We start from the raw sequence: 11826 nt of genomic DNA on the forward strand, positions 1-11826 counted from the left end.
ATCTTGGTTTCTAGTCTGGGTTATCTGTGTCTGTTCCAGGCAAAATCAAGAAGAGCCAAAGTAGGACAGACACCCAGTGTCAACTTGCCTCATGCCACTGCAGATCCTTGCAGAATTCTTGTAATTCGTATCAATTTACTCAGGCCCTCTTAATTATCCTCCAGTGGGCACTCAGGACTCCTCAGGGAGGTCATTACTGTCAACAGTGCCCTCCCAGCAGGGCCCCAGAGCCTTTTGGAAGGGCCTCAAGAGCCCTGAAGGTGGGAGGGGTAGAAGAGCCTTTGGCATCCTACAGTCATCCCAGCCAGGGCTATCCTTTCCCGCAAGCCTGCACTCGAGATTTTGTTTGAAGAAATAGTAACTCAACTTAAAAAAAAAAGGTATAGAATCAGTGTATAGAGCAAACCCACCCACTTCTGTTTTTGTTTTCTTCTTATCCATAAGGGGTTATTTGCTCTCTGGAGAAGACTGCACATTTCACAGTTTGTGAAGAGAGGGGGGGCCCCCAGGCGCTCGTAGCAGAAGCAGCAGTGGGAAGAGCAGCCACCCTCTGGCCGCAGACAGCCATGACGGGGCGCATCGGGCTGTGTTCCAGTGAGACTTCATTTTCAAAATAGGGCAGGCTGACTTATAGAGTTTTCTTGCGGTTTCCAATACTTTATCCTATTTGCTAGAAGGTCACAGTTCTTCAGAGAAGTGCTCTGTAGTACACAGCAGGCTCATCTGTCCATCCTCCCTGCTGAACTTCCTTGGCGGTGGTGGTGTAGCCACTAAGTCGTATCCGACTCTTGCGACCCCATGGACTGCAGCCCGCCAGGCTCCTCTGTCCATGGGATTCTCCAGGCAAGAATACTGGAGTGGGTTGCCATTTCCTCCTCTAGGAGGTCTTCTTGACCAATCCAGGGATCGAACCCGGGTCTCCTGCGTTACAGGCAGGTTTTTTACCAACTGAGCTATGAGGGAAGCACGAACATGTCGTCTTGCAGTGCTTTTTCCCCTAAGTGCGTGATCCTGCTATCTTCAGTCAGTGACCGTTTCTTCCCTTCGGTGCTGGCAGTCCTGTTTCATTTGATTTCTTTACAGAGCTGGTTGGGGCCCTGAAACTGTGTTAACAGGAGTGTCATCAGGGGCATCTTGTCTCATTCTCTGACTTGAAGAGATTGAGGCTCATTTTGCACTAAAGTGATTGCTGTGAATTTTTAAATATAACCTCTATCAAGTTAAAAAATTTCCCTTACATCCTTGATTTACCAAGAGTTTTCATCATGAATAAGTGTTTTCACTCATCAGATGTTTTCCTGCATTGATTAAGATAATCATATATATATTTTTTGCTTATTGTGATGAAATATGGTGGTAGATTTTCCGATATGGAACCTGCCTTGCATTACTGGGATAAACTATACTTGATATATTTTTAATACTAATTTGGCTTGCTAATGTTGATATATATAGTTTTTATAGCTACATTTATAAGTTAAATATTTCTGTGATTTTTTTTTCCCCTTGGGTTGTCTTTATCTGGTTTAGAAATGTAGATTACCTCATAAAATGAGCCCTTTTTCTACTTTTCTGAGTAATTGGAATAAGATAGAAATTGACTATTCCTTGAAATTTGGGTCTCTTCTTTTGAAAATTCAGTAGAACCTCCTGTAAAGCCATCTGAGCCACAAGTCTTTGGGGAGGGAAGTTTTTGATCATCATTTCAATTTTCTTATTAATTATTGGATATTTCAAGTGCTTTTTTTTTGGTACTGGTTTTGGAACTTTCCATTTCATCTAGATTTTATTAACTTACTGGTGAATAGGTGTTTATAACATTCATTTTTACCCAGTTATTTCCCTGCCATGTTCATTTTCTCTCCCTTTTTTTTGGGGGGGGGATCCATCTTGGCAGAGGTTAATCTTATTCATCTCTGCAGACAACAGTTTGAGTTCTGTTGACGCTCTGTGCCGCTTGTTTTCTTGGAGTTTCCATTTCACTGAATCTTGCCTTTAATGCCGCGACTTCCTTTTTCTTGTTCCCAAGTTCGTCCTGTTCCTTCTTCTCCAGTCTCTCCCCCTGAAGGCTAGCTCATCTCCTGGTAGATGGAACGGTAGTATTTCCAGATAAGTGTATTGGCAGCCGCTTGAGCTCTGTCCTACAAATTCTGAGATTCGATTCTAAATATTTTTTGAATTCACCATATGGTTTCCTACATAATTCAAGGATTATTCAGAAATAAGTTAGTGTCCAAGCAGAAGGGATCTGGGGAGATTTTGATGTTGGTTTCTAATTTTATTGTATTAATATTCTATTTGGAATGAATGGAGATTTGCCCTGTGGCCTGAGGGGCTTTCCAGGTGTCAGTAGTGGTAAAGAACCTGCCTGCCAGTGCAGGAGACATAAGAGATCCCTGGGTCAGGAAGATCCCCTGGAGAAGGAAATGGCAACCCACTCCAGTATTCTTGCCTGGAGAATCCCATGGACAGAAGAACCTGGTGGGCTACAGTCCATGGGGCCGCAAAGAGTATATGTGGTCTGATTCTGTGTATGTTCTGTGTTTGGCAAAAAAAGAAAGTGTACTGTCTGCCTACTAATTTAGACATCTCTGTGTCTAATAACTCAGACTAATTAATTCCGTTGACTAAGTCTTTGCCATCTCTGTATGGGTTTATGATCAATAGGGGTGATTAAAACCTCCACCTACCTGTTTTTGGATTATCGACTTTGCCTTGCAGCTCTTTCAGATGTTATTTGGTATGTTTTGAAGTTGTCCCTTCACCAGAACTCAGAATTCTTTACACCTTACAACAGTTTGTGCCTAATTTTATTTTTTTGTTTGTTTGTTTTCAATTTTTATGTCTTTTTTGTTTTTGTTCTTGGCCATGCCACCACAAGTCATGTGAAGTCTTATTCTCTGACCAGGCCCCCTGCAGTGGAAACAGAGCCCTAACCATTAGACCACCAGGGGATTCCCTGTCTTTTGTTTTAAATGGGTCTAAAACATCTTTACACATCTTGCTGAATCTTGTTTGTTTGTTTTGAATAAATCCAATTTGAGAATTTTTCTTCATTGGTGAGTCTAACTCATTTATTGGGCTTAATTCTCCATGGTATTTATTTCTCATCTGTTTACTTTATTTCTGTTTATTTTTTCTACATTCCTACCTTTCATTGGAGAAATCAAGTTTCCTTCTGCTGCATTGTAAGTTACACATTCTCCTTTTGCCCAAGGATAATCTCACTCACTCACACGTGTTTACGCAGCCCTATTGATTTCTCACACTTGTTACCACTTCCGGGTTTCCCCTCCATAGGCATGTTCTCTATGCGCTCCCTTTCTCCCCACATCTGGCCATCCCACCCCCACCACAGCCACAATGTCTGGAATTCTCATTTGGGGTTGTTGTGGGTTTGTATAGGTTTGATTTTCCTATTTCTCAAGTGTCCGGCACCTTCTTCCATGTTTGTTTTTCTCCATATGGAAGCACTTCTCCCAAGAGTATTCTCAATGTGGCTCCTTAGACGGAACCAGAATTTTTATCCCACTTGTTTGAGAAACCCTCCTGCCTGCATCCCTGTAGGGATTTTAAACTTTGTGTTTAACAGAGTTCAGTACAAAGATGTAGAAGTTTATGTGTAAGTTTAACATATCCAAATTATGCCCTCCGTTAACATCCTATAAGAATGCCATTCATTCTTCAAGTAAGCACAGTAGCAATGAAACATGCTGGGAAATGAGGGGTTTGTTTTATTTATTCTTACTTCTGGCTGCGCTGGGTCCTCTGGGTCTTTGTGGCTGCACATGGGCTTTCTCTAGTCACGGGGACCAGGTGCTGTGCTTTAGTTGTGGTGTGTGAGCTTCTCCTTGCAGTGGCTTCTCTTGTTGTGGAGCACAGGCTTGAGGATGCGCAGGCTGCAGTTGTGGTGGTATATCAGGTTAGCCGCCCCGAGGTGTGTGGGATCTTCCCCGACCAGGGATCGAACTGGTGTTCCTTTCATTACAAGGCAGGTTCTTAACCACTGGACCACCAGGGAAGCCCAGCGTTTGCTTTTTAACTTGGGAAAGATGGTGAAAGATTTTCTGTGCTTTGCATATGTGGCTCTCATTGGCCTGGTTTCTTTTGATTCAAAAGTTCGACCACGAGTGCTTTTGGTACCATCACACACACTACTCCGTTTATATCTGAGTTTAAAATAGAGAGCCAGTTACAATCCTGAACGACAGATGTCACACACGAGTGAGCAGGAGATCTCGTTGCATAAAATTCTGTTCAACTTTCCACGGACCCTGCTACAAACCTGCGGGTTTCAGGATTCACTCTGCAACCAGGGCTGAGCCTTCCTTGGTCCATGTGGGGACTGAGGGAACCCTGCAGAAAAGCCAGCCATCCACAGAAGGGGTGCCCGACTCAGGGCGGGGGACGCAGGTCAGGCATTCAGAGCTCCACGGGAGCCCTGCTCTTGGCAGTGCCTGAGGAAGGCCTGACAGGGGCAAGAGCTGCGTTCTCACCTCCAGCCCAGAGGCTGCAGGTTGACTGTCCTGGCCTTTTGCTCTCAGCCCAGCTGCACCACCCCTGTGTCACGCCGGGGGCCCCCATATGTAGGGCCCGGGCATGAGGTGGCTGTGTGTCCAGGAAGCTTTGCTAAGGGCTGGGCCTGGCACCGAGGTGGCACTTGGCACATGTCGTGCTTGTGTCCACGTGGTCAGTTGTTCTGGGCCCAGGCCCCTGGAGGGGCTTCCTGGCCTCCTCGCCAGCCTCAGGCCCCCCACTTGAGCCGAAATCAGACAGCAACAGAGAAGCTGTGGGCAACTACGGGGCACACAGTAGGTCTTTGCAAAGCTCACCCCCAGCCCTGAGTGCTATGTGCCTGCTCTGCAGGGCATATCTGTCCTGGATAAGCAGTGAGAGGATTGGGAGGGGGTTCCCATAGCAGCCCACAGGGTCCTCAGGGTCGTCACTTGGGGCCTGGAACAAGACCTGCAGCTACTGTGCTTGGGGCCAATTGGCAGCCCTCCCAAGGGGGCACATTTCTATGGAAAGGAAGAGTGTTGCCTCACTCACAGCGTCCCCCCTGCCAAGAGGAGCAGAGGGCAGCCCCTCGAGGCATGTGTACTGCCAGTCCTCACCCTGGCAAGGTGCAGAGGTGGGTTGCCCCTCCATGGGAGGACCCTAGGATTCTTGGGTTCCTGGTCTGACCTCCTGAGGGGCAGAGCCTCCACGAGCCCGTGTGAAAGTGCGCCTTTTCATGAGTCACCTTGTTCATCTGGTTTCCGTTGTTGGATCTCTATGGAAAGAAGTGTGTTAGTCGCTCAGTCACGTCCAATTCTTTGCGACCCTGCCAGGCTCCTCTGTCCGTGGGATTCTCCAGGCAAGAATGCTGGAGTGGGTTGCCGTTCCCTTCTCCACGGGATCTTCCTGACCCAGGAATTGAACCCAGGTCTCCTGCATTGCGGGAGGATTCTTTCCCATCTGAGCCACCAGGATAGCCCCTCTATGAAAAGAAGGCAAATCAACATCAACCCACACCTCGAATGGCATCATGCCCTCCCTGCTGTGTCCCCACACCACCTTACAGAGGACACACGTTGTCTGGGTGCAGCCTGGGCACTCAGTTGCCCTCCACCCTCCCAGTAGGGGAACCAGCCAGGCTTGGAGGCCCAGCCACTGCTTTCCCCCGCCTCCCCGTCCCCAGCCCCCACCGTCCTGACCTCTGTCCTGGCGCTGTTTCCCCCTCCCCCACTTAGCCCCTGCACTCAAGAGCCTGCCCCCTCTGCCCACCCACCCGATGTGGCCTTTCCCAGCCCCTCTCCTCTGAGGAGCTGGGCCCCAGACAGGGCCTGAGAGGGGGTAGGGTCACGACGGAGGCAGTGCCGGCTCTCCTCTGCCACAGAGCCTTTCCCCTCTAAGTCCCCTGCCTGAGGCACTTCCTGAAGCCCAGGAGGGGAGCCACGCAGGGCCACACTGAGGGGCACTAGCAGACAGTCCTGGGTGAGCCCAGAACCAGGGAGGAGGTACCCCCAAAAAATGATGGTAAGAAGGAGCAATTAGGGGTTGGCGTCAGGCGTTAACTTCAGGAAGGTGGGGGGTAGGAGTGGTGATGCTGGTCTGTTAACCAGGGCTGTCTGGTCAGTGCCCCCAGCCCACGGCTGGGAGTGGCTGCAGGGCCCTGAGGATCTGGCATTTCCTGCCTGCCCCTCCTCCACGCTGCTGAAGGGAGTCAAGCCTGGAAGTATCAGCCCAGAGCCTCTGCACCAGGGGCCTGCAGCAGTTCTCAGGCAGGCAGGGCTGCTCAGGACAGGCTCAGGGGTCCATGTCACTCACCATCGACACCTCTCATACACTGAAGGCTTGGGGCTCTATCCCGCAGGATTTGTGGCGGGGACTGTAACAGAATCTAACTTTTAACCACTGATTCACAAGGATGCCCAGAGTGAGGGTGAGGAGTCCTAGTGGGTATAATTCCCCCAACTTGAGAAATGTAGAACTTGGGGACTCAAGGTGCTCCCAGGGAAGCAGGAGAGAGGTCTCAGCAGAAGCGAGGGGCCATCAGCACCCAGAGGGGATCACCCTAGAGTGGAAAGGGAAGGCCCAGCAAGACCAGCGAGACTGAAGTGAGCCTGAGGGGGTCCTGCCCCTTGTGGCCTAGGCTACAACTGGGACCTGAGTCTCAAGTAGCGCCCCAGCTCCACGGAAGGTTCTGGAGAACCAGGGTGGACATGGCTCCATATCCCCTTTCTCAGGAGCTCAGGGAGTGCCTTTCCAGTTGCCTTTAGAGGCCTGACGTGCCTGTGCTCAGAGCCACCCTGATGGGCAGGCAGATGGGAAGACAACTGAGAAGGGAGCTGGGCAGCAGCTCCAAGCAGCCAGAGAGCTGAGACTCCTATAGGCCCCTGTGCGCAGAGAGCCCCAGGAGGCCCCAAGACAGGAGACTAACCCTCCTCCCTGCAGGGCTCTGGTCCATGAGATGTGCCAGGCTCCAGGTTAGTAAGGGAAGGTCATAGGGAAGACCACCCACCAAAAGGGCAGGCCCACAACCCCCTCGACTCAGCCAGCCCCTGCCGGGCCCCCATCCTGCCCCCAGGTTCATACTGGGAGGTCTTGGGCATTTCACTGAACCTTCTCAAAGGCTGGGGCTGTACCAGCAGCCCGTAGGAGGTAAGTGCTATGCCCCTAAATGTCCCTGAAGCCTCATCAGAGCCCAGAGCAGAAAGAGAGAACAGGTCAGGCGAGGAGGAGACGGCAGAGAGCACCACGGGGGCCTTGCTTCCCCACCCCACCTGCTAAGTGAGGTCTGAGTGAGGGCACAGATCACTCAAGCAGAGACCACCACTCGGGCACAGGAAGTGTCCTAAGGTGAGCAGGCCTGACTTGTTCAGCTTCATGCCTGACTTGTTCAGCTTCATGCCTGAGCCAGGACTGCCATGCTCTGGACGCCTGTCCTGGAGGAGCCAGTCACTCCCTCAGGGCGACTTTGTAGAGAGAGACAGAAACCAGTGCCCTGCAAGCCTGGCTGTGCCGTCCTTTCAGCTCAGAGGCCCTGCTCCTAGGCAGACAAGTTGGTCAGCCTGGCCTGTGCTTCCAGCAGAAACATTGGAACCACCTGCTTGGCATCCGGCTGAACTAGCAATCAGCTTCTAACCACTGGCCACAGGGAGCACGGCCTCCCAAGCAAAGGTCTTGGGCCCTAGGCTGGCCCTTTTCCCTACGCCTCATCCCCCAGGCAGACAGTGGGATGGACTCAGGTTATGCCCATGAACCCTTGAAGGGGCTGGTCCCTTAAGTTGTAGGGAGGGACCCCCAGCATCGCAGTGGTCAGGCTCCTGACCCTCCCCAATGGCAATGGCCTTCCAGGAGGAAACCAAGTTAGCAGGATAGGGCTGACCAGAGATCCCTTTATAAGCACTTGTAAAGGCATCTAGGGTGAGAAGGTCTCTGTGTAGAGAGGAAGAATTCACCCAGGGTTGAAGAACCAAAGACATGGGTGCTTTCTCAATGAGGGAGGAGCAGCCATGGGCACAGGAAGTAAAGGGAAACCTGGGGATGTCCAGGGACCCCCATCCTCACCCCACTCCAGGACCTGGCGCTGGCAGGCTGGGGGCAGGGGGAGAGCAGGACCTGGCTCAGCTTTGGGTCTGAGGGCACAAGGCGAGGCCACTGGGTGTGACCCCCGAAGCCCCCAGGAAAGGAGAAGCAGCTTCAGACATCTCCAGAGGCCAGAGGAGCAGAAAGGGCACAAGACGAGAGAGGGGACCAGGGCCTGGGTGCCCCTGGCCAGTGCCCAGCTCGTGGTGCTAGAGTCAGTGCAAGAAGCCTGGCTCACAGCCCTGTGTGTGCTTTCCAAGTCCCGGCCTTTCCTGCCACCCAGCTCCATGCCAACCCTGTTCTTTCCCTCCAGAGGCTGTGCGGCTGCTCTGCTGGCCTTTCCCCAGATGTCTGGGCCAGTTTGGTCCCTGACGTCCACCTGTGCAGCTCGTGGCCATGTGCTGGGCGGACCCCTCCAGACTGCTCAGTGTCACACCGCCAGGCCCAGGGTGGTGGGCTCGGTGACACTGGGCAGATGGTGTGTGTCCCTGAAGTGTGTCTCACATGTGTGAGATGCCAGTACCAGGCAGCCAGGCCCCACCTATCCTGTCTTGACGCCCTGTGTCAGCGTTCTTTTATTTTTTACATTTTATTTTTTTGGCTGAGCCACATGGCATGCGGGATTGCGACCCCAACCAGGGATCGAACTCATGCCCCTTGCATTGGAAGCACAGAGTCTTAACCCTGCATGCTGGGCCAGCCCAGGAGGGAGAGCTGCCGCTGAGCTTGCATCATCTCACCACTGCTTTTTATTTTTTTCATTTTTTATTTATTTTTATACGGCTTTTAAAGGTTATGCTCCATTTACAGTTATTACAAAATACTGTCCATATTCCACATGTTGTACAATACAGTCTTGTAGCCTCACAGTTGCTTTTTAATAACATCTGCCTGGTATATTTTTTTAAAAAAAGAAGTACATTTTTAGTTTTAAAAACTAGGAAAACAGTGAAAAGCTCAAGGGACTTTTCAAACATCACCTAGAATGCCCTCGTGCAAAGACAATTGTTGCCAGTATTTTGGGAGGGCTGCCCTGGAGCAGTGGCCCACACTTAGAGCATGTGCTATAGCTCCAGGGTCCTTGGCCTGGGCCTGGCCACGCGCATCAGGGCTGCTGTGCCGCTGGAGATGCTCGCAAGCATGGCCAGAGGGCACAGGGTGGATGACAGCCTGGGAAGTGCCATGAGTCAACCATTAACCTCGGAACCTCCATGGGACCCGTTACGAAATGATCACGACAGGAGATGTTTTCACAGCCAAATATCCTGTGTGCCCAGTGGAGGGGCAGGTCCAGGTCCTGCAGAACACCTGGAGAGCACATGTCCACGCAGACCCTCTGTGCGGGACACCAGGGCCAGGACCTCCAGATAGAGCTGTTGCCCCGGAGGACACTGGCCTGCATGGGCTCCCACAGGAAGCTGGCACGGGATCTCTGGTTCCTGCTGGTGGGAAGCTCAGTCAGCACTCAGTGAACCCAGCTGTCCTTGCACACTGCATCCTCCTGCCCCATGATGACTCACCCTCCTTTCTCTTTTCTCTTCACCTGCTAGAGCGCCCAGTACCGACAGCCTGTAGCCTCCGGCACCCCGAGGGGAGCCCCATCACAACGTGGGCAGCCTTTGGTGTTGAAGGGATGAAGATGGAAGCCCAGACAAGGGGAAAGCCTGCTAGACACCCCAGGGCTCATCCTCCAAAACATAAAGGCTGCCAGCGGCCCCCCAAGATTCGGAACTACAACTCCAAGGACTGACCTCCTCGCTGCCCCACCCCACGCCGCCCTCTCCCCATTCTGATCCCCTCCTTTCTCCTCTCCCCACCCAGCGCCTTCCCTTTTCCCCTCCTGCTCCCTTCCATCCAACCTGTCAGTCTTCTTCCCGGCCGCCTCCTCCTCGGTGCTTTTGTCTCCAGGTCAGGGCTGCGCGCACGTGTGTGTGTGTGTGTGTGTGTGTGTGTGTGTGTGTGTGTGTGTGTGTGTGTGTACAGTGGGGGTGGTGCACTGCTAAGGCACCTCACAGAGTGACCACCGAATCCCAAATTCTTCTTCAAACTCGGGAAGGACAGTAAAAGATTCCCAGGGCTTTGCACATGTGGCTCTCATGGCCCGGTTTCTTGTGCTTCAAAGATACGACCATGAGTGCTTTTGGTACCATCACACACCCTACTCCGTTTATATCTGAGTTTAAAATAGAAAGTCAGTTACAGTCCTGAAATGGACTGATGTCACAGACAAGTGAGCAAGAGATCTCGTTGCATAAAATTCTGTTCAACTTTCCACGGACCCTGCTACCAACCTGCGGGTTTCAGGATTCACTCTGTGACCAGGGCTGAGCCTTCTTTGGTCCACGTGGGGACTGAGGGAACCCTGTAGGTGGGCAGAAAAGCCCAGCCATCCACAGAAGGGGCGCCCGACTCAGGGCGGGGGACGCAGGTCGGGCATTCAGAGCTCCACGGGAGCCCTGCTCTTGGCAGTGCCTGAGGAAGGCCTGACAGGGGCAAGAGCTGCGTTCTCACCTCCAGCCCAGAGGCTGCAGGTTGACTGTCCTGGCCTTTTGCTCTCAACCCAGCTGCACCATCCCTGTGTCACGCCGGGGGCCCCATATGTAGGGCCCGGGCATGAGGTGGCTGTGTGTCCAGGAAGCTTCGCTAAGGGCTGGGCCTGGCACCGAGGTGGCACTTGGCATATGTTGTGCTTGTGTCCACGTGGTCAGTTGTTCTGGGCCCAAGCCCCTGGAGGGGCTTCCTGGCCTCCTCGCCAGCCTCAGGCCCCCCACTTGAGCCGAAATCAGACAGCAACAGAGAAGCTGTGGGCAACTACGGGGCACACAGTAGGTCTTTGCAAAGCTCACCCCTAGCCCTGAGTGCTGTGTGCCTGCTCTGCAGGGCATGTCTGTCCTGGACAAGGAGTGAGGGGATTGGGAGGGGGTTCCCAAAGCAGCCCACAGGGTCCTCAGGGTCATCTCCTGGGGCCTGGAACAAGACCTGCAGCTACTGTGCTTGGGGCCAATTGGCAGCCCTCCCAAGGGGCACATTTCAGTGGAAAAGAGCGTTGCCTCACTCACAGCATCCCCTCTGCCAAGAGGAGCAGAGGGCAGCCCCTCGAGACATGTGTACTGCCAGTCTGCACGCTGGCTAGGTGTGGAGGTGAGCGGCCCCTCCACAGGACAGTGGGGTGCTTAGCCTGGCTTACAGAGGGGCAGAGCCCCCCATAAGCCCCTTTGAAAAGCATACATTTCATGAATGTCATCTTGTTTATCTAGCTTTCAGGCTTTGATTTCTGTGAAAAGAGGGAAGATAAAAATCTACAGAGGCACATTGACGTCCTAACCACTGATGCACTGCTTATCCTGGGCACACAGTGTTTGGGGAGCTGCGGAGAAAATGGCAGGTCTCTTCCAGTGTGCCAGGAAGGAGCATGCCAGGAGCAGCTTTGCTGCCGGGTGGCAGGGTCTCCATACTCTGTTTTGTCTGGCACATGGCCATGTAAGTGAGATGTAGCCATGTGACTTCCTTTAGCTGAAAAAGTGAGCTGTCTCCTTTGCTAGAAACAGATCCCGTAAGTCCCCATCCCTCTGTGGTGCAAACAAGGGTCTCGAACTCAGCCACCCAGCCTGCAATCGTCCTGTCACCTGGGCCCCTGGTAGACTGCAGTGAGCAGAGCCCCACTGACCAGCGGGAAGTAAGCCTGGGATAGTTTAAGACACCAAGAGTTGAGGGTGTTTGTGCAGCATGGTCTACCCATTCCTGATCCAGGATACC

General features: G+C 52.4%; 1 protein-coding gene across 2 annotated transcripts in view; it reads left to right on the top strand.

Moving 5' to 3' along the window:
• Positions 1 to 10154, top strand: part of CCDC57 (coiled-coil domain containing 57) — a 119434-nt gene extending 109280 nt beyond the window's left edge. For both annotated transcript variants that reach the window (XM_069541881.1, XM_069541882.1), the window contains one exon: positions 9621 to 10154. In XM_069541881.1, coding sequence (XP_069397982.1) covers positions 9621 to 9820 — 200 coding nt within the window. In that variant the 3' untranslated portion in view covers positions 9821 to 10154. The remainder of the gene's footprint in view (positions 1 to 9620) is intronic.
• Positions 10155 to 11826: the final 1672 nt, after the last annotated feature.

Source organism: Ovis canadensis, chromosome 11, assembly GCF_042477335.2.
Source record: "Ovis canadensis isolate MfBH-ARS-UI-01 breed Bighorn chromosome 11, ARS-UI_OviCan_v2, whole genome shotgun sequence".
NCBI lineage: Eukaryota > Metazoa > Chordata > Mammalia > Artiodactyla > Bovidae > Ovis > Ovis canadensis.